General features: G+C 40.0%; 1 protein-coding gene across 10 annotated transcripts; it reads left to right on the plus strand.

Moving 5' to 3' along the window:
- Window positions 1-3,833: 3,833 nt before the first annotated feature.
- Window positions 3,834-13,203, plus strand: LOC103445099 (dual specificity protein kinase YAK1 homolog). 10 transcript variants are annotated; one of them, XM_008384107.4, is made up of 20 exons: window positions 3,834-3,972; window positions 4,080-4,286; window positions 4,417-4,620; window positions 5,286-5,485; window positions 5,809-5,962; window positions 6,036-6,145; window positions 6,282-6,351; window positions 6,456-6,538; window positions 6,621-6,705; window positions 6,794-6,834; window positions 6,929-7,051; window positions 8,858-9,008; window positions 9,213-9,327; window positions 9,447-9,529; window positions 9,623-9,697; window positions 10,213-10,287; window positions 10,387-11,207; window positions 11,804-11,956; window positions 12,470-12,765; window positions 12,941-13,203. In XM_008384107.4, exons 3-20 carry the CDS (start codon window positions 4,474-4,476, stop codon window positions 13,015-13,017), a joined length of 2,859 nt encoding a protein of 952 aa, XP_008382329.1. In that variant the 5' UTR covers window positions 3,834-3,972; window positions 4,080-4,286; window positions 4,417-4,473; the 3' UTR covers window positions 13,018-13,203. The 10 variants fall into 10 exon arrangements, with proteins under 10 accessions (XP_008382329.1, XP_070683353.1, XP_070683360.1 ...); XM_070827252.1 differs by having other exon boundaries at window positions 6,624-6,705; XM_070827259.1 differs by having other exon boundaries at window positions 6,627-6,705.
- The last annotated feature ends 12,750 nt before the right edge of the window (window positions 13,204-25,953 follow it).

Here is a 25,953-nt window from a genome sequence, read left to right on the forward strand (position 1 = left end):
GGTTTAGAACTTACTTGAATTGTGAAATTTCACAATAACAATGAGTAAATACAAAGAGCAAAGTTGGTGGCACCACCACCACAGTGACGACGACGGCAGCACAAAGGCACCTTAATGGTAGCAGCAAGGGAGGAGATGGAGTTAAGGGTTTGGGGGGATTGAGTTTGGAACTTAGGGTTGGAGGAGGAGAAAACAAAAGAAATTTGGGGGTTTTGGAATGAATGGCTTCGGATCTGTGTGAAATAGGGCTGAAAATGACACGCTGGGCATTTTTTTTGTTTGTTCAAACTTGGCCCAAAACGACGTCGTTTTGGCCAGGTCATTTAAAAAAATTTCCTGGGCCAAAACGACGTCGTTTTGCCCAGGTTGTTTAAAAAAAAAAAAACAGGTGCGCGCATCCGTCTTTGTCTTCAACCAGCCCAACTGAGAGTTCTTTCAGACCTTTCGTCGAACACTTGGTGTGCAGCCAAGGGGTCGCACCAGCAGCTCCAAAGGGTCTCTAAGGTTGTTTCCATGGCTTCCAAGGGGTCGTGCGACCCCATTGACCCCACTGTGGATCCGCCAATGACTTCAAGGTAGGGGTGGGTTCAAAAACCCAAAAATAGAAAAAAATCAAATCGAAAAAGGCAAAATCAAATCGAACCAAACCAAACTTTATTAGTTCGGTTTCAGTTTGGAAACCGAACCGAACCAACCCAAATCCCCCCTTACACTTTATTAATGTATGCCCATGATATTTCTTTTTTGAAACTTTGTTGCCAAATTTGAAACTAAGCCTAATGTTTTTTCAATGAACATATTTGGTTCAATTAGGGAGGATATTCCATTGGTTATAGAATAAAATTTTGGAATGCTTTGGAACTTGCAAAAACTTCTCTATTTGTTTGCTTTTAGAATGGATACGGTGATCATTTTTTTTTTTTTTTGCAATTGATGTTATTCATAGAATAAGATTGGTTTATATGATCCTGTATATGTCCAACTAACTTTTCACTTTTTCATTTTTCTTATTATTACTCTACTAGTGCAAGCCTATTTCCTAAATTCCATATTAAAAAAATATCAAGTTTTATATAATAAGAAAAACCGAAACCAAACTGAAAAAAACCAAACAAAAAAAAAACTGAAAGAAAATCGAAACGAAACGAACCGAACTGAAGTTTTAGTTCGGTTTCGATTTTGACAAAAAACCAAACAGAATGAAACCGAACCCATCCCTACTTCAAGGGCAGACCCAACCGTAAAGGATCTGGCCAAGCCCTTAATCGTAATCCTATTAGCATTTCTAACAATTACCCCAAAACCATCTGCCAAGGTGGTAGAAGACCAGGCCACATCAAAATTAATCTTCATAGTGTCACTTGAAAGAGAGCATCAATCAGGTGAAGCGACCCATGATCGGGATTTCACCTCATCAGTAATCTTAAGCTATCGGGATATCAATCTCCAAGAAAAGCTTCTCTGCCTTTCGGGCCACATCCGCAAGAGAGCTTGCTCTATCGTTTCAAGATGTGCTTTACAAATAGAGCATAGATGAGAATTATTGATGTCTCTTAATTTGACATAAGAGAGTTCAGTTCCTTGCACATAGAGGTAGTAAACCGAAAACAATGCATAGGATAACTAGAAACAGTCAGAGCTATTGCCTTGAGACAATAGCATTTAGTTTCTAGCATTGGATCTTGCGGCAAGATCCAAAGAACAGAGCATTTTTCTTTGATTTGCCCCGAATCGAAGGAAGGCCCAAGTAATTACACGGGTAACACATGAAACTAATTCCCACATGATCAAAACTGGTTAACTCATTATGCCAAAGCAAAGCAACTTTTTGAGATCTCCTTTATCTTTCATTCACTAGAGCCAACACAATTTTTTTTAATTTTTAAATCAACCGAAAGAGATAAATTCGAGCCAATTAAATAGGGTCCATGACATGTTGGAATAATAACTTGTTGGGATATCATGATAAAAATTGAGAGCTATTAAACCCACGTCGTTGTCTTATTTTTCCACCCACATTATATTTACACCCACTATAATAAGTTAAAAAATTAAAATATTATTTTCTCACCCACTATTATTCCTAAAATAACCCTATATATAATTGGAGATAAATTTCTCTTAAAAAAGAATATAAACAAATAATATTACTCGGCCAAAAAAAAAAGGAAAAAGAAAACTGTTTCCTTTCCAAATTCCAATTGGGGTGGGAATGAAGAATTATGGGTTTTCATTCTTTGCTTTTCCCTTTTTGTTTTATTTTTCATATGCATTTTCCATTTTTGCCACATATGTTGGAGATTCTCTTACTTTGTTGTACATTTTTACTTTCTGGGTTCATTCTAGTTTTGTAAGTTATTGGTTAATTTGTGCCAGATTATTTATTTTTGTTATTGATAAGCTATTTTTCTTGTGTATGAGCAATGGTCAATTGGATCTAAAAGAAGAGCACAAATTCTAAAGCAAAACAAGACAAAAAAAAAATCCTATTCATATTCCCTAAGGAATTCTCTTAGGAAAACGTGAAACAAATTGCATCATAACCTAATGCAAATTCAAATAAAAAAAAAAAATCATAGAGCTATGCTTCAATTGTACGAAGTCGACAAATCAAGATGACCCATATAAAATTATCTTTTACCTCTTCTACAGAAACATAATCATCTAATTCTTCCATTGAAATGTCATTTTCTAAGTTCATTATTTTTGCTTTCTCTGAATGAAAGGATATGGGAAGGATGAGTTAGGGTTTAAGGGAGACAAATTTTCTAAACATAGTGTGAGAGTTATTATGTAACATCCTACATCGACCAACGAAGAGAGGGAATGTGCCTTATATGTACATGCTCTCCTCCCTATAGCACGAAACATTTTGGGAACTCATTGGCTTTAGATTCCATCGGAACTCAGAAGTTAAGTGAGTTCGGACGAGAGCAATCCTAAGATTGGTGGTGACCCACTAGGAAGTTCTTGTCTGAGTTCCCATAAATAAAACCGTGAGGGCGTGACTGGGGCCCAAAGCGGACAATATCGTGCTATAGCGGAGTCAAAACTGGGACGTGACATATTGGTATCAGAGTCACTCTGTCGTGTGGTGCAAGTGTGCCGACAAAGACGTCAGACCTCTAAGGGGGTGAATTATAGCATCCCACATAGACCAACAGAGAAGGGGTGATGTGCCTTATATGTACATACTCCCCTCTCTATAACACGAGGCTTTTTGAGAACTCATTGACTTCGGATTCCATCAGAACTCCGAAATTAACCGAGTTGGGCCAGAGCAATCCTAGGATGGTGACCCACTGGGAAGTTCTCGTCTGAGTTCCCAGAAACAAAACCATGAGGGCGTAGCCAGGGCCCAAAGCGGACAATATCGTACTACGACGGAGTTGAGACTGGGATGTGACATATCACACCCAAACTTTTCTTTTTTCTTTTATATAAAAAAAAAAGTAACGCAAAATAAGGTAACTAAGGTCCTTATTAGTCATTTTACAAATGGACAAATTTGTAACTAAAAAATTCATAAAAAAGTGGGTGAGAAGATAAGATATTGAGGTCGGAATAACACCTCTCTAAAAATTTTAAGCTCAACATGATTCACCACCAACATATTAATATCGTCGTCATCTTCTTCTTCTTCAAAGTGACTGTCTTTTGTTCCGTCATTTTCTTCGAAAAACAAATAAATTTTGGTTATTATAAAGACGTATATTAGTACTTTCATATTAAATTTTAATTACAATATAATGGTTATAATTATATTTATCGAGTTTACATTTTGGTTATTTTTTCAAATTTCTCAGCTTTCCCTTCCTCTTTACCTATTGACTTTGTAATATTTACAATACTACTTAACAAAGAGAAAGAAAATCTTAACTCCCGTTCGGAAGAGGGAAGACGAAAGACGAAAGACGAAAGACGGTGGCTTCTTCACACAACACAATTCCTAATGCCTATATGCTCTTTGCTGTAAGCCCCAAATTGCAAGTCCGTCTATCTTCTGTCTGTCATAATCTTTCCTGGTCATCTGCAACAATTGCCCGATAAGTAAATTTATTCATGTAAAACGTATGCAGTTAGGGTCCGATTGTCCTTGTAGAAATCCTATTCGTATTTATCATCTTTGATTGGGCAACCCAGAAGAATCGGCATCATCAGATAGATTGATGGATCTTCTGGCGGCGATGGGCTCGTAATGTTCTGGGATTGAGAAATGAAGGATGGGATTGGAATCGGTTGGTGGGGGTCTTAATCTTATTGGGCTTAATTGGAGCATCCAACAGGTCTGTCCAATCGCTGATTTATCATTCTTACTACAGTAATAGCTAAAAGTGTGTTTGTTCTTGTTGTTGTTGCTGTACTTGTTGTGTGTATATGTATACGATATCTCCATCATCATCTTCATCAATGGAGACTCTGGGCATGGGCGATTTCTGGGTCGGAGCTTGATTTTCCATTTTGTTCTGGACCATGGATGAGCTCAGCCCTAGTCCTCAATCCAAAGACTCTGCCGCTTCTTCGTGGCGTCCCGGCCAGCTCGCATTTAGTCCTTATTCTACGCAGAGTGAAGCTGCCAACAACAAATCCCAATGTCTGCGTGTCCTTGTCAGGAGACCTGTAAGTGTTTTTCGATTCTTCCTTGCAACTCTTTAAGTGGTGCATTGAGTCATTCACTTCATTCTTGCTCTTTTCTACACAATTATTCTATCTTTGAAGATGTTTGTATGCTGCAAGCTCCGACCACACAAAAACATACTTACATGTAGAGTATATTTATATATTGAGCGCCCATTGGTATGGGAGAAGACTTAGCCTGCTAGCCGCCTGCTGCCTTTGTCTTTTTTGGGAGAAGACTTAGGAGGTGCTCTAGTCTAATAATGCACTACTAGCTCTTCAGATATGTAAAATACAATAAGTAAATTGCAGTACGTAGTTGAACAGATAATCCTACGTAGAGATTTATCAGGCATAGAACTATCTTTAACTTTGGGTTGACATGTACCTTCACCCACCTAGGGATGTTGATGTTAGTCAGTGACATAAATGTATGGTATGTTGTTATACCATAACTTAACTGGGGAGACCCTCTGAATTATGCTTATTCCTGAGAAGTGGTACCATCAATGTGGAAACTTTTTTTGTTGCTATATTGTTTTGGTATGATCTTATAAAGCATTTTTTCATCTATTTTTGTCAAATTTATATCGTTCTCTGTACATATGTCTCGACTTGAAATGATTTGAAGCAGATTTTATTCTGATATACAACGTTCTGCTATGCAGTTTGTGGCAAGGCTAACCAAGGACATAGTTGAAACATATCAAATATGCAATCCACAGTTCAAGTATTCAGAAGAATTGAATCCAAAGAGATATTTGACCACCCCGTCAAGTGGAGTACTCAACGATGGCTATGATAATGTCAACTCAGATCTTATTTTGACTGTAAACTTTGTCTTGGTCAATCTAGACACACAGCGAAGGTTTGTTCTTGTCCGTGCTTTAATTGTTTTGTGCTATGTTGACTGACTCAAAGGAACCTTTTCCTAGTTTCTGCTTCACTGCTTTTCGGAAAATCAAGAACTATTAACATGAAGACAAAAATTTGGAGATTGTCCTCTAGATATTTAATTTGAATATAGGCCAGTTTATTTTGTCAAAAGGACAAATTACCCCAGAAATTCATATTTTTGCTAACATGGTAATCATTAAGATGTTGTAATCTGTGCTTTCCCATGGTGGCTGACTAGCTTAGACCTTCTTAGTTAGTATTATGTTTTTAGGTCCTTTCTCCTTACCTTTTCAGATACATTGTCAAAGATGTTCTTGGCCATGGGACTTTTGGCCAGGTTGCTAAATGCTTGGTTCCACAGACTAACAGCTTCGTAGCTGTGAAGATCATCAAAAATCAACCAGCATACTATCAACAAGCCCTGGTTGAAGTATCCATTTTGACAACGGTAAGGCTGTTCTTTTTCCGTATGTCTCTCATGTTCAATTTTCTTACTGTTTTCTTTGCTATTTGTTTTGCAGTTAAATAAGAAATATGATCCTGAGGATAAGCATCACATTGTGCGTATATATGATTACTTTGTGTGTCATCGTCATTTGTGCATTTGCTTTGAACTGCTTGATACGAATCTGTAAGTCATTGACACTACCTAATTAGTTGTGAGTTGAACTCAATGTAACTTGATGCACCATTTGAACTCTTATTCATGTGTAATTGTTGCCTTTAGTTTTTCCTCGCACATCTGTTGACATTTTAAAGTTATTCAGGTATGAGCTTATCAAGATAAATCATTTCAGGGGACTATCCCTGACCATTGTTCAATTGTTTTCCAAACAAGTATGATAGTTCCTTCTTGTAATTGAATTTGGATTTCTTTTCCCCTCTGACAATGCTAGAACTTAACCCTTCTTGTGTCATTTTTTTGGGGTACTTTAAAATAGATTCTACATGGGTTGGCTCTGTTAAAAGATGCTGGGATAATTCACTGTGATCTGAAGCCGGAAAACATTCTTTTGTGTACAAGGTGACTTCCTTTTGAGGATGAGTTTGGGTTATTTTTGTGATAGATTTCTTTCATGTTAATATTGTGTACTTTCCCTTGAAAGCAGCAGTGTTAAGCCAGCAGAAATTAAAATTATTGACTTTGGATCAGCCTGCATGGAAGATCGAACTGTTTACTCCTATATCCAGGTTTGCATTACTGCTTTTTCCAAGGCTTATTAAAATCATATCTTTCAGAGGAGGTCTCATAGATGCATGTTTTTCATTTGTTCTGCAGAGTCGTTACTATAGATCTCCTGAAGTTCTCCTTGGGTATCAGTATCCTTTGCATTAGAGGTTTAAATTATGATCCAGTTTTTGTATTCATATTTCATTATATCAAGGTACTGTGCTAGTACTTAATCCTTTACAGATATACTACTTCTATCGATATGTGGTCCTTTGGATGTATAGTCGCCGAATTGTTTCTGGGGTTGCCATTGTTCCCAGGAGCTTCAGAATTTGACCTCCTAAGGCGTATGATTGAAATACTTGGGTATGCTCATACTAGTATTTTTAGGAAGGGAACCTATATTCATTAACTTATAAGGCACCATTCTGCTATGCATGATTTATGATATCTGCTTTGTTTACTTCTATCATTATCATTACCTGTTTTTTCATGAATGTTGTTTACAATTATGAATGTTTTAAAAAATGCGCCTCTAGGTGCGCCTAGGCGCCTTTGGAGGCTGGGGTGAAAACGCCTCTCTGCGGTGGGAGAAGGCGAAAACTAGCCCAGACGTGGTCGAGGCAAACCTTAGGGCGTTCTGGGATTTATTTATTTTTTAATTTTTTTATATAGAACTTCTCAGTCTTCTTTGTTCGACACTCAAGTCCTCAACAGCCTTGCGTTCTTCTTCTTCTTCTTCTTCTTCTTCTCTGTGAAACACTTAAACCCTCCCTTCTCTTCTTCGTGTGGCACCAACAACCGAGCAGCATTGCCACCACCAAGTGAAGAGGGAAAGTGAGTGTGAGGGAGAGTGTTGTGCCCTTGCATGACGGCGTGGGTTCGAACCCCGTCGGTGGCTAATCTAACATCTAACTTACTAACGCAATCACTCGACTAAAAAAAAAGAGTGAGGGAGAATGTACTAAGGGAAAGAGAGTGGGGGATGTATGTGGATGATATTGATGTTGTAAAATCAGTGGATATTAACGAGAGAGAGAGAGAGAGAGAGAGAGAGAGAGAGAGAGAGAGAGAGAGAGAGAGAGAGAGAGAGAGAGAGAGGGAGAGGGAGAGGAAAAGTGGGTGGGGGATGTATGTGGATAAGATTAATGTTGAAAAGTGAGTGGATATTAAAGAGAGAGAGAGAGAGAGAAGAACGAAGGTGAGAGTAAAGGGAGAGTGTACCGAGGGAAAGAGAGTGGGTGGGGGATGTATGTGGACCATATTGAAGTTGTAAAATGAGTGCATATTAACGAAGGAAAGAGACTGTTACCTCTTTTTTCTATATGTTTGTGAGTTAATCTTGTTTATGACTCTTTTAAATGACAAAGGATATTTGTTTCACAAAGTATTATATTATATACAAATATTAAATTTTTTAGGGCCCACGAGGCTTCGCTTCACGCCTCTAGGCTTTCGCCTAGGCGGGGCTATCCATGAAATGCCTCGCCTACGCCTTCGCCTTTTAAACATTACTTATCACATTAAAAATTGTGATTCTCTTTTGTGAAATTAGTTCTGTTGAGTGTTGAATCAAGAATTCACTTTAAAGCTTTGTCTCAATGTCTAATGTTATGAATGCTCGTACTCTCCTATTCTTTCTTTGTTATTCATTGTTCCTCATTCTTTCCAACCATCACACAACAAAAATTAGCCTAGTGAAAGTATAAACTCGACCTCCGTTATTGCTGGAATTTCCAATGTTAATATTTTCTTGGCACGTGAATCCCAAACTGCCATGGTTTCCCTAAATTTTAGTCACCAATTGATATAGAGTCACACTTTGGACTTTATGCCCAACTTTAGCCTCCAATAGATTATTGGTAGGGATTTCCCCTGGGAAGGAAGTGGTGAGGGGAGAAGGGACCATTTGGTGAATTGAGATATTGTACGCAGACAATTCGCTGTTTAATAAGTTACCAATAGCTAAAGCTTTTGGAGATATGGCTGGGTACAATTTGCTGTTTCTTGATCTGTAACTGGTTTCTTATGGTGGATTTTATCACTCTTTCTCTGTTAGATGATATTAGCACAGTTATTGGTTTCACTCAGAATTATTATTTTAAATTGATAGTCATTATTCTGGCGGCAATTTTTTTCACACTTTCCTAATGTACGGTTGACATGTTGCAGAGGGCAGCCCCCTGATTATGTACTTAAGGAGGCAAAAAACACAAGCAAGTTCTTTAAGTGCATTCGGAGTGTGCATAATATGGAGAACGGGGAACTTTCTGCAAATGGAAAAAGTGCTTATCAAGCATTAACAGAAGCAGAATATGAAGCTGTAAGTGTCAATTATAAAAAGGTTTTGGATTATGAAAATGATGGTAGGAGAAAAAGATCATATAGATTGTTAGAGAAAAGAGAAACAGGTGAGGAGCACTAACCCCCACTCCCCTCCCCTCTCCTCCCCTTCTTTTTTTGTGTTTAGTTTTAATCACGTTGACTATTTTTGGGTTAGTTCTTATGGTAACTGGTTTCTGTTCAGAGAGAATTGAAAAGGCCATCAATTGGGAAAGAGTATTTTAATCATATGAACCTTGAAGAAATTGTTACAAGCTATCCGTATAGGAAGAACTTGCCTAAGGAAGACATGGTTAAAGGTTTGCTTTATGCTTTTGAATGTTCAAAGCTGACAACACTGGAACAGTTTGACTTAATTAATAACTAGTTTCTTTTATTGAAGTTACTAATGCTGTTGTATGATATCAAATATGTGCAGAAAATCAAATAAGACTAGCTTTGGTTGATTTTTTGAAGGGACTGGTTGAGTTTGATCCTGCAAAACGCTGGTCACCTGTTCAGGTTGTTTAATTATCTTCTCTGCTGTTTTATTTCTGATATAGTGCAAAAATAGTTACTTGGAAATGGATTTGTGAGTTAAACTTGTACCTGCAGGCTTCAAAACACCCTTTTGTTACGGGGGAGCCTTTTACATGCCCTTATAAACCTCCCTCGGAGACCCCTCGCATGGTATGTAGACTCGCATATGAATTATTTAATTCTTCTCATGAAGCTTCATTCTTAGTTTATATGGATTGACTGTGACTTTATCCAACTGTGTGGAAGACAAGTCAAGCCAGACCTAGATATCCAATATAATTGTGCTTGGCTTTCTTTTTAATGGATACATCGATTATGTGTTGGGTTTGGTAGATTCTGCATATTCCTTTAGTTCTTGATTGGTGATGAAATGCATGGTAATTATGAAAAGTTGATTTTAAATTGGTTTTACATTTCAGCTGTTGTTTCACATCCGCAAAAATGCTTTGGAGTCTCATAATGAACTATGAGGATGACCTTGTCCTAGATCCTGAGTTCTTTTTAGTCTTTGTTTGTGCAATTGGTTTTTTACCTATTAATTTTGGCTCTTAAATCTTTACCTATTTTTCTTATTGGCTGCATTAGAACTTCTGCAGGTGATATTACTAACTGCTTTTCTCTCTCTTCTTTGTTTTTATCCTTCTTGCCCTCTTCTTTTCCCTTAGCCCGTTTCTCAAAACATAAGGGTGGACCATCATCCTGGTGGTGGGCATTGGTTTGCGGCTGGTTTATCTCCGAATGTAAGCTGGTTGCTCCTCAAAATATGCCATCGTTCTTATTTTTTGGCTGTCCATTCTTCACTCACCATCTCGGTTGTAACTATATTTGTTCTTTTGCAGATTCCAGGCAGAAATAGGGTCTCCATTCATAGCAGCCCACATTTTCAGGTGGTGCCATATGCACATGCTAATAGCTATGGCAGTGTAGGAAGCCATGGTAGCTATAATGATGGTACTGGATTGGGAAGCAGCTATGGAAGTTATGGAGATACTAGTAATATATTTGCTTATTATTCCCCAGTTGGCCCTTCTGGGATGAACATGCATGCACAAGGTAATTTATCAATGCTTGGAAGTAGTCCGGATGCAAGACGGAGAATTGTTCAGTATTCACATGGAAATGGACTTGGTATGAGTCCTTCAGCAGGAAGCTTTGCTCCACTACCTCTAGGCACTAGTCCTTCGCAATTTACTCCGCCAAGCTCCTACGGTCAAGTTTCTGCTGGCTCTCCTGGACATTATGGTCCAACTTCTCCAGCAAGGGGCAATTGTCATGGATCACCTTTAGGAAAGATGGCTGCTGTTAGCCAGTTTAATAGACGAAAAAGTTGGGGATATCCTGGAGGTTCTCAAACTCAAGAAAGTTCATCAACACATTGGCAAGGGCAAGCTACTGATGGCACCAGTTCTAGCCAAGCTGAGGGAAACTCTCAAATGCTAGGTAGTTCACCATCACATCTGCATTTAAGCTCAAATGCTGGAAGCTGGAAGCAGCCAAGAGGAGGCAGTGGTATTTCTGCTGGGTACTTAGCCCAGAACATGCCAGCTTCCATCACAGTTGGCTCCCATATACAATTCACAAAGACCACGGGAGTGTCTCATGAAAAGGCTGAGGCTATCCAGTCATTGCCTGATCCTGGGGATTGGGATCCCAACTATAGGTAAGTGGACTGTTTCTTTTATTTGCTACTCAAAGCTAGGCTGATTACCATGAGAGTGCTACATTTTCTTTCATTAATAGATGATGGCAGTCAATATGTCCTATAGGATGGTAGTTTTATAACTCAGTAAGTATACCAGATAACTGAAAGAAGTGGGGCCCTGTTAGTCCCATGAAACATGGTTGGTTGGTAAAGACCATAGCTTGGGTAATGGTTTTTGTTTGCACATGGTAATTCATTATGACCTATATGATCTCTTAAACTATACTTGGTCCAGTCATGATAATCTTTCACTTTTCCAACTAATGCATTTTAAGAATGATATAGTACAAAATTATTGCATTGTTTGCACATGGTGAAGCAAATCATTAATGGGTTTATCCATACGTTACTTGACCATGATGGTAGTATCTACTATTGAGCAGCATATTAAAGTTGAATACCAATTTGCTAACAGTTTATTGGGCTTCTTCATTGGAATTTATATAGGCTCAAGTGGATGGTTTACTTTTTGCAGTCATCTATCAATCTATCAACCTCATATTTGTTTAGAATTTGATGTGTATTTTTTTTTTTGGGGTCCATTCTCATTGCAGTGATGAACTTCTTCTGCAAGAAGATGGTTCGGATGTAAGCTGCTTTACTGCTGAGTTCAGCCAAGGCATGCATTTTAGTTCTGCAGAAACATTGGTTGGGTCCGGAAGATTTAACCATGCGCCAAATTCAAGCACGGGCCCATCCTTTCAAAGGTAAGTTATATCATTGATCAAGTTTATTGAGTTAGTTACTCTGAAATTATGTTAGCAAGTTCAAGAAATCTACATTAGTTGTTTTTCTCGACGGGAATTGTATGTATACAGTATACTAGTATGTTCCACATAACTGATGCATTATGTAGTAACTTTAAGACGTGGATGGATCCCCAACAAGATATTTACACACTTTGTTTTCCTCATCTGAAAATTTTGTGTAAGCATATATTGCAGAAACCTGAGGCAGTCTTCGGTAAACTTTAAAACACGTGGATGGATGTGTAATGGTACATTCAAAAGTTTCCATTGCAAAATGTAAAAAGTTTTATTGTGTTATGTGCAATTAATATGGAGGTTTCTAATAGTAAACATTTCTCCTTATGAAAATAGTGTGAAGATTACAATTGACACATTTCTGTGCCTGTGCTTTGGAATAGAGTTCATTCTTATCGTATTCTTATTCCTTTGTCCTAGCTTGATTTTGATTACAATTGTCTACCATCTCTTCAGACAAAATGGACCCATTCAATCATATCCACATTCCGAGGTGGGTAGCCCTCCTCCAACTACTGAACCACTTGCAGGATACATGCGTTTGTCAAAACCTTCTCATTTCATGCCTCACATATCACAAAATTCTCCAAGCCGCTTGGGACAGCAATATCAGCGATCAAATCATGGACGACCCACCAATTCTCGTGGTAATGATTGGAATCATATGAAGATGCAGCCCCCTTCTCCCAATTTTAACTCTGGAGGCCCACATTCTCCAGGAAATAGCTCATTCAGCAATGGCATGTCATGGGGTACTTTCTGACTTTACATCATAAGCCATACCTACCTTCCACTTTCCTTTGTTTGCCATCTTCCTAGTAAAAAAATGTGCCAAGCTGTATAATGTCTTTATGGGAGACGGGGGGATTGAATGGAGGGTTTTGGGGAGCTGAGAACATTTAAACTAATTGTGGCATTCTATTGTAGGGCATAGAGCCAGTCATCCCATCACTAGCATTCCACCTGCATCTCGAGGAAGAAAGGACTATGGAAGGATTTCTTGATGTTGAAATTAGTTTTTGTACTGTGAAAAATCAGACCATGAGAGCTGGCAAGAACATTGTACAACTTGTACTCAATGGTTCACTTAGCTAGTGGGCTCATGCGATGAAATCCTCAGCCAGATCATGCTCACTCATTGTGCTTGCAAAATATAATTTGTGGTTATTGATTATCTTGTCTTGTTTTAATGCGTCTAGTTTTTGCTTCCGTCAATGTCTTCAATTTTCTCATCTATATATCAAATGCCGGAATTTTAATTTAGATAGTGTCTGAAATTGCTTTTATGTGTTTGAAGGAATTTAACCTAGTTATTGAGATTAATTGCAGCTGCTGAAATGAATTTCGAGAGTTGTGTAAATTGATGAATGGAGTTCAGAATTAACAGTGGGATTTTGGGATGTTTGTAATGCAGCACCATAAATGTATTTACAAAATATTTAGTGGTTCATTTAGATGTGTTTTTGAATACTAATTACTATAGTTCCGTTGTTGAATTGGCGTTTGTGCGTTGGAATTCTTTTCCTTTGTTAGTTGTTTAATGTTTCTGTTGTTCCGAGTCTTTTTTTCTTATTTTTGATCTTGGTATCAAGTTACTTAACCCTGTTTCATAAGCTGACCTCCATTTCCCAATTATATAGGACTATGATAGGAGGCTCGGCAATGCCAGTAATAGTAATAGGATGCTTTTTAATTTGAAGCTTACCAACTGTCAAAGAGTTTTTGCCGGTATTGTTTAGGTGAATGACTGCATGCTATCTTCGGCCTTGCTTTAGCTTGTAAGTATGCAGGTCTTGTATGGCGCCATTGTTTCTTCCTCTTCTCGTCTTATCCTTAAATTGATGACATAGTGAGTGTAGAACTTATAATTGGGTTGACTTGTAAGGGGTATTTGAACTAAATTGACAAAAAAAAAAAAAAAAAAAAACTCATCAACTAACTTGGTGGATGACAATATTCATGAGTTTGAAACATAAAGGACCACGCTGTTGATGTGTTAGGATTTTGTGATACTAACCCCTAATTATTTTATACTTGTAAACAGTGATGATATACTCTTGAATCGCTATCAAATAGGGAGTGATTTACGATTCCTTTATTTAGTCTTTTAATTGAATAAAATTGATTGGGTAAATCAAGGATACATTAAGGAGCATAGAAATAAAAAAACTGAAAGAAAATCCCTTCCCTTTTAAATAACCTTATACGTCGGCCGTTTGGCTCTCTAGGATGAACCCTAGGAGAGCGTTGGCATCAGTTTGTTGGATGTTTCTGGTCGACAAACTCAGGCCGCTCTAACTTTAGAGGTGGTGAAGCAGAAGACAAATGGTGTGGCGGATAGTACCGCAACTAGTCGAGAAGGTGTTCAAGGGCTGTTTGTGGACTTGGATGTAGGTAACAAGGGGATTGAGCACTATGGAAGACATGGTCTCCAAATTTTTCGAGCAATTTGTTATCACGAAAGATGAACAACAGATACTTGTGGTTGATGCAAAGGAGGCGTCGACACTGAGATCTTCAAAAGTTTTCTTGGTGGGGAAGGTGTTAATACACAAGCCCTTCAACAAGGAAACTTTCAAGCGTCAAATGGGAAACTTGTGGAAACCCAAAGTGAATGTATTTATCATGGATTTGGAGAACGATATATTTGCGTTTGGGTTCAACACGAAGCAAGAGAGGACTGTGATCCAACCCCGGGGGGGGGGGGTCCATGGCTGTATAATAAGCAATATTTACTAGTACTGGAAGAGGCAGATAATGTAACACAGCCATTGAAGGTGCTGTTATCCTATCAGGACTTTGTTGGTATATGGTCCAGCCCATGATCAATGTTCTAGATTATTCTAGTAAGCAAGAGAGATGGCTGGAGCATGCTAGACAATTCTAGCATGTTATTAAGTTGATGGAAGAAGCTAGAGAGTACTAGCTTCCTTGGTTGCAAATGGAAAGATCTAGAAGCCACACTTTTGTGGCTAGTCTAGATCTTTCTATGCTAGAGGTTTGAAGAATACACTAGAAACTAGTAGAATGCCAAACCCTCACCTATAAATATGGGTGTGATGTTGTAGTGAAACAAAAAATCAAGAGAGTAGTGAGTAGCAAAGGATCAAGTCCAAAGCTAGAGTTCCACTCCAAGAGTGAGAGTGAGAGTGTTCCACTACACATTGTGTGAGTGAAGTTTAGTGTGATAGAAAGTGTGTGTCCTACTTTCTTGTATCCATCAAGCCTTGTCTTTGGCTTGGTAAGACTACTCTTGTTGTACTCATCTTTTCATATAGTGAAGATTGATCCTTGTTTGGTGGACGTAGGCATAAATTGCCGAACCACATAAATTTTTGGTGTCCATTTTCTACTTTACTTTGTGCATTCTCTATCTTGTAGTACCGACATCCCTAACAAGTGGTATCAGAGCCCGGTTGGCTCGTACTACGAGATGGAAGGAAGTGGCACTATGATCAAACTCACCAACTCCAATTGGGTAACATGGAAGCCAAGGATGGAGGACATTCTCTATTGCAAGGATTTGCATGAGCCAATTGAAGGAGATGCCGCTAAGCCCGAGAGCATGTCCGATGCCGAGTGGAAGAAGATGAATCGCAAGGCTATTGGCACAATTAGACAATGGGTGGATGATAGTGTTTTTCACCATGTGTCTAATGAAACCAATGCTCGCGAGTTTTGGACGAAGCTTGAGTCCTTGTTCGAGAAGAAGACCCCAGCCAAGAAAGCCTTCTTGATCAAAGAGCTCATCAATGTGAAGTACAAGGATGGTTTAAGTGTAGCAGAACACTTGAACAATTTCCAGAATATCATCAACCAGTTGGCTACTATGAAAATGACGATCGAGGACGAGCTACAAGCGCTCTTGTTACTTGGATCCTTGCCAGACAGTTGGGAGACCTTTGTGGTGAGTATAAGTAACTCTGCTTCTAATGGTGTTCTTACTCTTGATAATGTTAAAAATAGCATGCTCAATGAAGAAACAAGGAGAAAGACTTCTGGCACAGATAGCAGCCAAGTATTTGTCACAGAGAACCGCGGAAGAAGCAAGAGTAGAGGGCCTAGAGGTCATGGCAGGAGTCCTAGCCGATCCAAGTCAAGGTTCAGGGGTGCATGCCACCATTGTGGCAAAGAAGGCCATATGAAGAAAAATTGTCGAGTTTGGAAGAGAGAGCAAAGGGAAGGAAACAATCAGAAGAAAGATGATACTGGCAATACCACCGCTGTCATATGTGGTGATGTACCAGAAATATTGTCTGTTGGTGAATGTCTGCATATGGGCAACTCTGACAGAGACATTGAATGGATCTTTGATAATGGAGCTTCCTTCCATGCTACGTCCAAACGGGAGTTCTTCAGTACATACAAAGAAGGTGACTTTGGCATAGTGAAGATGGGGAATGAAAGCTATTCCAAAATTCTTGGAATTGGTGATATCTGCTTAAGAACTAATCTCGGCTGCCAATTGATGTTGAAAGATGTGAGACATATTCCTGATATACGTCTCAATCTGATATCCATCGGTACCCTTGATCGACAAGGATATTATCACCATATTGGCGAAGGAAAATTGAAGCTTACTAAAGGCTTAATGGTGGTAGCAAGAGCACGACTTTGTTGTACGTTGTACCGGTCAAATGCCAAGGTTTTGAAAGGTGAGTTGAATGCTGTGGAAGACTCATCTCTAGACTTGTGGCATAAGAGGCTAGGCCACATGAGCGAGAAAGGCCTACAAGTTTTGGCAAAGAAGTCTCATATTCCCTTTGCCAAAGGTACGTCGTTAAACTCTTGTGAGCATTGTTTATTCGGAAAACAAAGAAGAGTTAGTTTTTCTGTTTCATCTACAAAGAAAGGAAACTTGTTAGATCTTGTTTATTCAGATGTGTGTGGTCCCATGGAAGTCGAGTCACTTGGAAGAAATAAATATTTTGTTACTTATATTGATGATGCTTCACGAAGGGTGTGGGTGTATTTGTTGAAATCCAAAGACCAGGTGTTTCAGACATTCCAGGAGTTCCATGCCATGGTGGAGAGGGAAACTGGGAAACCTCTCAAGTGCCTTCGTAGCGACAACGGCGGCGAGTACACATCTCACCAGTTTAGAGAGTATTGTGTAAAACATGGCATACGTCATGAGAAGACAGTTCCTGGAACTCCACATCATAACGGTGTTGCTGAAAGAATGAATCGAACCATCATGGAGAAAGTTAGGTGTATGTTGAGGACTGCAAAGTTATCTAAGCAGTTCTGGGGTGAAGCTGTAAGGACAGCCTGCTATTTGATCAACCGATCTCCATCAGTACCATTAGGTCTTGATGTTCCAGAGAGAGTATGGACTGGTAATGATGTGTCTTACTCTCATCTGAAGGTGTTTGGTTGCAAAGCTTTTGTGCATGTGCCCAAAGAGCAGAGATCGAAGTTAGACTACAAAGCTACACCGTGCATCTTTCTTGGTTATGGCGGTGAAGATTTTGGTTACAGATTATGGGACCCATACCAGAAGAAGTTTATCCGAAGTAGAGACGTGGTCTTTTATGAAGAACAAACAATTGGGGATTCGGATAAAGAGGCACAACCAGATGGCGCAGTCAGAGGAGTTGATCCATTAGCTTCAGATGAAGAAAGTCACGATGACATCCCTGAAGCAACTGCCAATGAAGTGCCTGCAGAATCAGATAATGCTGATCAAGAGGAGCCTGATCAAGATGTGCCAGACCATGAGATTGCTGATCAGGGGGAGCCTAGTCAAGAAGAGCAGATTCAAGGAGAATCCAATCAGGGGGAGCCTTTAGCCCCGCAAGAGAATGAAGATCAGGTCAGAAGATCCATCAGAAGTCGAAGACCGTCTACCAAGTATTCTTCATCAGAGTATATCATGTTGACTAATTATGGAGAGCCCGAAACATATGAGGAGGCCAGAGCTCATAACGACAGTGACAAATGGATGAAGGCAATGGAGTCGGAGATGGATTCCTTATCAAAGAATGATACCTATGAGCTGGTGGAGCTTCCAAAGGGCAGGAAAGCATTGAAAAACAAGTGGGTGTTCAAATTGAAAAGAGACGACAACATGACAAGGTACAAGGCTCGTTTGGTTGTCAAAGGTTTTGGTCAAAAGAAAGGAGTTGACTTTGATGAGATTTTCTCACCGGTGGTGAAGATGACTTCCATTCGAGTTATCCTTGGTATGGCAGCAAGCATGGATCTTGAGCTCGAGCAGTTAGATGTTAAAACTGCATTTCTCCACGGCAATTTAGAAGAGGAGATATACATGGAGCAACCCAAAGGCTTTGAAGTCAAAGGTAAAGAAAATTTGGTGTGCAAGCTCAAGAAAAGCTTATATGGTCTTAAGCAGGCTCCGAGACAGTGGAATAAGAAGTTCAACTCATTCATGGTGAGTAATGGGTACAAGAGAACTCATGCTGACTCTTGTGTCTATATCAAACAATTTTCTGGAGGTAAATTCATCATCTTATTGCTTTATGTTGATGACATGTTGATTGTCGGACAAGATACCTCTATGATTAAAAAGCTCAAAGAAGAGTTATCTAAGTCCTTTGACATGAAGGACTTAGGGCCAGCCAAGCAGATTTTGGGCATGGATATAATTCGTGACAGAAAATCCAAGAAGTTGTGGCTGTCACAAGAAAAGTATGTTGAACGGGTGCTTGAAAGGTTCAACATGAAAACAGCCAAATCGGTAAGCTCACCTTTAGCCAATCATATCAAGTTGAGCAAAGAGTCGTGTCCAAAAACATATGAAGAAAAGGAGAAAATGGCAGTTGTTCCCTACTCTTCAGTAGTAGGAAGTATCATGTATGCAATGGTGTGCACACGGCCAGATATTGCTCATGCAGTAGGTGTGGTGAGCAGGTTTCTCTCTAATCCAGGGAAAGACCATTGGGAAGCTGTTAAGTGGATTCTCAGATATTTGAAGGGGACTTCTAAGATGTGCTTGTGCTTTGGCGGTTCCAAACCAATCTTGGAAGGATTTACAGATGCTGACATGGGAGGTGACCTGGATGGTAGAAAATCTACGTCTGGGTACTTGTTTACTTTTGCAGGGGGAGCCGTGTCTTGGCAATCCAAGTTGCAAAAGTGTGTTGCTTTGTCTACAACCGAGGCTGAATACATAGCCGCTACAGAAGCATGCAAGGAGTTGTTGTGGCTGAAGCGGTTTCTCCAAGAGTTGGGTTTGAAACAAAGTGATTATGGCGTTTATTGTGATAGTCAGAGTGCTCTGGATTTGAGCAAGAACACTGCATACCATTCACGCACCAAGCACATTGATATTCGTTATCACTGGATTAGAGATGCTATCGAGAACAAGATGCTACAGCTGAAGAAGATTCATACCGATAATAATTCTTCAGACATGTTGACAAAGGTGGTCACAAAATCAAAGTTGGAATTCTGCATTAAGGCTGCTGGGATGGACTCCAGGTAACTTGGAGTCATGATCGGAATTCCTCCCTCATGGACTGGAGGGGGAGATTGTTGGTATATGGTCCAGCCCATGATCAATGTTCTAGATTATTCTAGTAAGCAAGAGAGATGGCTGGAGCATGCTAGACAATTCTAGCATGTTATTAAGTTGATGGAAGAAGCTAGAGAGTACTAGCTTCCTTGGTTGCAAATGGAAAGATCTAGAAGCCACACTTTTGTGGCTAGTCTAGATCTTTCTATGCTAGAGGTTTGAAGAATACACTAGAAACTAGTAGAATGCCAAACCCTCACCTATAAATATGGGTGTGATGTTGTAGTGAAACAAAAAATCAAGAGAGTAGTGAGTAGCAAAGGATCAAGTCCAAAGCTAGAGTTCCACTCCAAGAGTGAGAGTGAGAGTGTTCCACTACACATTGTGTGAGTGAAGTTTAGTGTGATAGAAAGAGTGTGTCCTACTTTCTTGTATCCATCAAGCCTTGTCTTTGGCTTGGTAAGACTACTCTTGTTGTACTCATCTTTTCATATAGTGAAGATTGATCCTTGTTTGGTGGACGTAGGCATAAATTGCCGAACCACATAAATTTTTGGTGTCCATTTTCTACTTTACTTTGTGCATTCTCTATCTTGTAGTACCGACATCCCTAACAGACTTTTGGGTTCAGATTAAAGAACTTCTGATTTGTTACATGACGAGACAAATGGGTAAACTTCTAGGCAACCACTTGGGGAGTACATTTTATCTGGCCAAAGTTGAGAGGAGGAGCAATATGGGTGCATTCTCATAATCAGGGTTTGTATTAATGTTTTTAAGCCCATGCGACGATGTATGACGGTTCAAATTGATGGCTCTATGGTGACGGTGGACGTTCGTTATGAAAAACTACCCCTAACGTGCTTTCTTTGTGGGATGATGGATTCTATTGAGGACCAGTGTGAGAAATTTTGTGGAAAAAATGATGATGATAAAGCTAAGCATGGTTCCAAGATGATGTTGTATCCTCTGAATATAGGAAACCATCGGAGAAACGCTTTGGTTTGGGTCCTGAGCCTGGATGGTTTATGAGAGTTCTGAATTCTATGGAGGTCGATGGAATGTAGGAGGAGGATGAAGTTGCAGCGCATATTCCGGAAATGGTGGGGCAGCGGTTAGATGACTGGACGACGGACGAAAATTCCATGAATGAATCTAGTTGGGGGTTACAACGCGACGATGAAACACATAACCGACAAATAAGGCCATTCATACTTGACCTTAATGATTTAGCACTGTTTTTGGATGCAACTAATAATTCCACGGCAATCATTCCTTATGAAGCTGCACCTATTTTATGTCAGAGTCAGCGCAATAATGACGAGAAAAGAATGAGCACAGTTATACAGCAATCTTTGGACCCTCATAACATCATTATGATTTTTGGAATGCAAATTCAAAAGGAGAATTTACACCTCCCTATTGAAGATGTTGTTATGCTGGACCAATACCAAGTTCAACTTGGGCTTGAGATTATGATTGTTACTAGAGGCTGGAGAAAAGTGCTCAACCAAATGCAATCCGAAATGGAACTAGAAAAGGTTACTGTTGTACATGAGGAATGGATGGTAACACGAAAAGGGCAGTGGGGGAAAGCAAGTTTTGGGATGGGACATAACTAAATGGTCATTAGGATCCGACCCTTTTAATTTGGCCCATTTTATCTATGGCAATTAGACACATGAACAGATAAGAAATGAACAGGGTGGGGGTACAGCATACACTGCTCGAATGAGACAAAGAAGAGCACAACGGAAGCTCCCTGAGTTGGGGAAGAGAAGTGAACGAGAAATGGGTGATAATTGGAATAGGCATGAACCCAAGCGAAGGTTTGTGGTGTATTCTTTTATGAATTCTACAACGGCGGAGGCTGATGAGTATTAGCCCGGCCGCAACTAATGAGTTGTGTAAGCTGGAATTGCCGGGGGCTTGGGAACTACCGGGCAATTCATGCACTGAAGAGACTAGTTCTCTCAAAAGAACCTAGTGTGGTTTTTCTATGCGAAACAAAAAGCTCAGTGGAGTATATGGAGAGATTAAAATCACAATTAAAGTTTGATTTTATTTTTACAGTACTTAGTAAAGGACGTTCGGGAGGTTTATATGTGATGTGGAAGTAGGAGGCCAATCTCTGTGTGAACATATTCTCTTAACCATATAAACTTGGAAGTAGGTGGATTGAAGGATAGAGAGCAATGGAGATTGACATTCTTATATGGTTTTCCGGTGGAGAATGATCGCCATAAATCATAGTCATTACTTGAATGATTGTATACGAACTCGACCCTACCTTGGTGTTGTGTGGGGGGATTTTAATGAAGTATTATATGCGGATAAACATGAAGGGGGAGACTTGAGAAGCGATAGACAAATGGAGGGATTTCGTAATGCATTGGAAACTTGCCAACTTACAGATTTGGGTTTCATTGGATACAAATTTACCTAGGCAACGACACACGGTGAGTGTATAAAATTAAGATTGGACCGAGCAGTGGCTAACGAGAAATGGCTTGACTTATTCCCCATATTGTATTGTGCATCTAAATCCTACATCATTGGACCATGTTCATATCTTGGTTAATTGGCTGGGAAGAAATCGAGAACGACACAAAAAGTTATTTAGATATGAGGATGAGTGAAATATGAAAGAAAGGTGCGTGGAGGCGGTAAAAGTAGGGTGGGTAGCAACTTTCAATGGATCACCAATGTATTAGGTTACATAAAAGGTTAAATAAAAAGGAGTCCAATTACTCTAGTGGGCTAAGAACTCATAACGTACACTTCCAAGGGGCATCAAAGCAACGACGGATCAATTGAATACCTTATTTGGGCAACCATTTACTGAAACCACAATTGCACAACGACATGATTTGTGTACGAAACTCCACTTATTACTTGCATAGGAGGAAGCGTTCTGGAGACAACGATCAAAGGAAAACTGGCTAAAGCTTAGGGACCAAAATAGTCAGTTTTTTCATCAAAAAATAAATCGAAGACGAAAGACTAATTGCTTATATGGATTGTTTGATAAGGAAGGTGGGTGGAGGGAGGATAAAACAAGAATGAAGGAGGTAATTGTGAATTACTTTTAGAAATTATTGATTCTCATGGACCTACAATATGTGACGAAATATTAGAAAATGTTGCACCACGAGTATCAGAGAGTATGAATGAGGAACTCCTCCTTCCATTTTCTATTGAGGAGATAAAGTTTGCTTTGTTTCAAATGCATCCTCCGAAAGCTCCGGGACCGGATGGAATGTCTCTAGGTTTCTATCAAAAGCATTGGGCAATTGTTGGTGATGACGTTTGTAATGGGGTAAGATTTTTGCCGAAAATTATTTCTCCATCACAAAGTGATTTTGTTCCGGGAAGATTAATCTCAGATAACAGCATGGTTGCATTCGAAATTGCCCATTACATGCATAAGAAATCCAGTGGTTGGGATGTAATTATGGCATTGAAATTGGATATTAGTAAGGCCTACGATCGTATCGAGTGGAGTTTTTTAGAGTAATTGATGAGAAAACTGGGTTTCGCCGAGGCATGGGTCAATCTAATCATGATGTGTGTTACAACAGTGTTGTATTCATTTAAATTATATGGGCAGCCCGTGTGATATGTTCATCCAAAAAGAGGAATTCGACAAGGTGATCCCATTTCGCCATTTATGTTTGTTTTATGTACGGAGGGTTTATCATCACTGTTTGATGCATGGGAGAGAACGGGAAGAATTAGAGGGGTTAAAGTTTATAAAGAGGCACCAAGTGTGCACCAATTACTATTTGCAACCGATAGTTTCATATTTGCTAGAGGCACTCTTCAGGAGTTGTCATATCTTAGACCGGCTTAGCCGTAGCACGATATTGTCCGTTTTGGGCCCCGACCATGCCCTCACGGTTTTATTTCTGGGAAATCACACAAAAACTTCCCAATAGGTCACCCATCCTGGGAATGCTCTCACCCAAACTCGCTTAACTTCAAAGTTCTAATGGAATCCGAAGCCAGTGAGTCCCCAAAAGGCCTCGTGCTATATGGAGGTAGGCATATACATATAAGGTACATCACCCCCTATCCGTTGGTTGATGTGGGATGTCACAATCCACCCCTCTTAGGGGCCTGACGTCCTCGTTGGCACACTCGCACCACATGACATAGTGGCTCTGATACCATTTTGTCATATCTCAGTCTCGACTCTACCTTAGCACGATATTGTCTGCTTTGGGCCCGGCTATACGCTCATGGTTTTGTTTCTGGGAACTCAGACAAGAACTTCCCAGTGGGTCACCCATCCTAGGATTGCTCTCGCCTGAACTTACTTAACTTCGAAGTTCTGATGGAATTCGAAGCCAATGAGTTCCCAAAAGGCCTCGTGTTATATAGAGGTGGGCACGTACATATAAGGCACATCACCCCCTCTCCGTTGGTCAATGTGGGATCTTACAATTTACCCCCCACTTAAGAGGAACCCGACGTCCTCGCCGACACACTCGCACCACACGGAAGAGCAGAGTGGCTTTGATACCATTCTGTCACATCTCAGTCTCGACTCAACCGTAGCACGATATTATCCGCTTTGGGCCTGGCCACGCCCTCATGGTTTTTTATCTGGGAACTCAGATGAGAACTTCCTAGTAGGTCACCCATCCTATGATTGCTCTAGCCCGAACTCGCGTAACTTCAGAGTTTCAATAGAATCCGAAGCCAATGAGTTCCCAAAATGCCTCGTGCTATATGGAGGTGGGCATGTACATATAAGGCACATCACCCCCTATTCGTTGGTCGATATGGGTTCTTACAATCCACCCTACTTAAGGGGAACCTGACATCATCGCCGACACATTTGCACGATATTATCCGCTTTGGGCCTGGCCACGCCCTCATGGTTTTTTATCTGGGAACTCAGATGAGAACTTCCTAGTAGGTCACCCATCCTATGATTGCTCTAGCCCGAACTCGCGTAACTTCAGAGTCAGTCTCGACTCAACCGTAGCACGATATTATCCACTTTGGGCCTGGCCACGCCCTCATGGTTTTTTATCTGGGAACTCAGATGAGAACTTCCTAGTAGGTCACCCATCCTATGATTGCTCTAGCCCGAACTCGCGTAACTTCAGAGTTTCAATAGAATCCGAAGCCAATGAGTTCCCAAAATGCCTCGTGCTATATGGAGGTGGGCATGTACATATAAGGCACATCACCCCCTATTCGTTGGTCGATATGGGTTCTTACAATCCACCCTACTTAAGGGGAACCTGACATCATCGCCGACACACTTGCACCATACAGAAGAGTGGCTCTGATACCATTATGTCACATCTCAATCTCAGCTTCACCGTAGCACGATATTGTCCTCTTTGGGCCCCAACCACACCCTCACGGTTTTGTTTCTGGGAACTCAGACGAGAACTTCCTAGTGGGTCACCCATCTTGAGAATGCTCTCGTTCGAACTCGCTTAACTTCGGAGTTCCAATGGAATCCGAAGCCAGTGAGTCCCCAAAAGACCTCGTGCTATATGAAGATGGGCATGTACATATAAGGCATATCACCCCCTTTCCATTGGTTGATGTGGATGTCACATGAGTGCATCCAAGTGAAACAATTATTAAAAACATACGAAGAAGCATCCGACCAAGCTATTAACTACTTGAAGAGTTGTGTGGTGTTTAGTGGAAACTTTACTGATTATGATAGACAACTACTAGCGAATTGCTTGGGCATGGCTCGAGTGTAATACCACGATCGTTACTTGGGGCTTCCGATCTTTGTGGGGAAGGCGAAGAAAGAAGCGTTTGCCTACATTAAGGATAGACTATGGAAAAAGCTTAATGGTTGGTGAATGAGTCTTTTGAGTAGTGCAGGAAAAGAAATTTTGATCAAAAGCGTTACTCAAGCGGTGCCATTAAATAATATACAAACCTTTTTGTTACCAAAGTCTCTTTGTGATGAATTGAATCAAATGGTAGCAAAATTTTGGTGGGGGAGACAACAAGGTTGAAGGAGAATACATTGGATTCGTTGGAGAAAACTATGTAAGCCAAAAAGTGAAGGTGGGTGGGTTTCAAGGATCTTTATGCTTTCAATCTTGCTTTGTTAGCAAGGCATGGATGTAGGCTTTTACAACAATCATTGTCATTAGCATCAAAGCTCTTTAAGGCTAAGTATTACCCTCAAATCGATTTCTTATTTGCTCAAGTTAAACTAAATTCGTTGTTTTGTTGGCGCAACATTACTGCCGCCTGTACTGTAATCCGTAGGGGTGCACGGTGGATGGTTGGAGATGGTTAAAAAATTTGCATATGGGGAGATAGTTGGCTACCCAGATATAATTTTTTTTAAAGTTCTTAGTCCCATACCAATGGGAATGGATCACAATGCGAAAGTCAACAGGTTGACTACTGAGGATGGAAGTTAGTCGTGAAACATGGAAGCAATATGTTGATGCACAAAACCGGAGGGGTC

Source organism: Malus domestica, chromosome 01 (genome assembly GCF_042453785.1).
Source record: "Malus domestica chromosome 01, GDT2T_hap1".
Classification (NCBI taxonomy): domain Eukaryota; kingdom Viridiplantae; phylum Streptophyta; class Magnoliopsida; order Rosales; family Rosaceae; genus Malus; species Malus domestica.

Excerpts from the sequence above, each read along its gene's own strand:
- LOC103445099 (XM_070827244.1), top strand. The coding sequence starts at position 4,474 with ATGGATGAGCTCAGCCCTAGTCCTCAATCCAAAGACTCTGCCGCTTCT. Across the intron at positions 6,539-6,620 it reads AACATTCTTTTGTGTACAAG|CAGCAGTGTTAAGCCAGCAG; the intron begins GTGACTTCCTTT and ends TTCCCTTGAAAG. Across the intron at positions 7,052-8,857 it reads CGTATGATTGAAATACTTGG|AGGGCAGCCCCCTGATTATG; the intron begins GTATGCTCATAC and ends GACATGTTGCAG.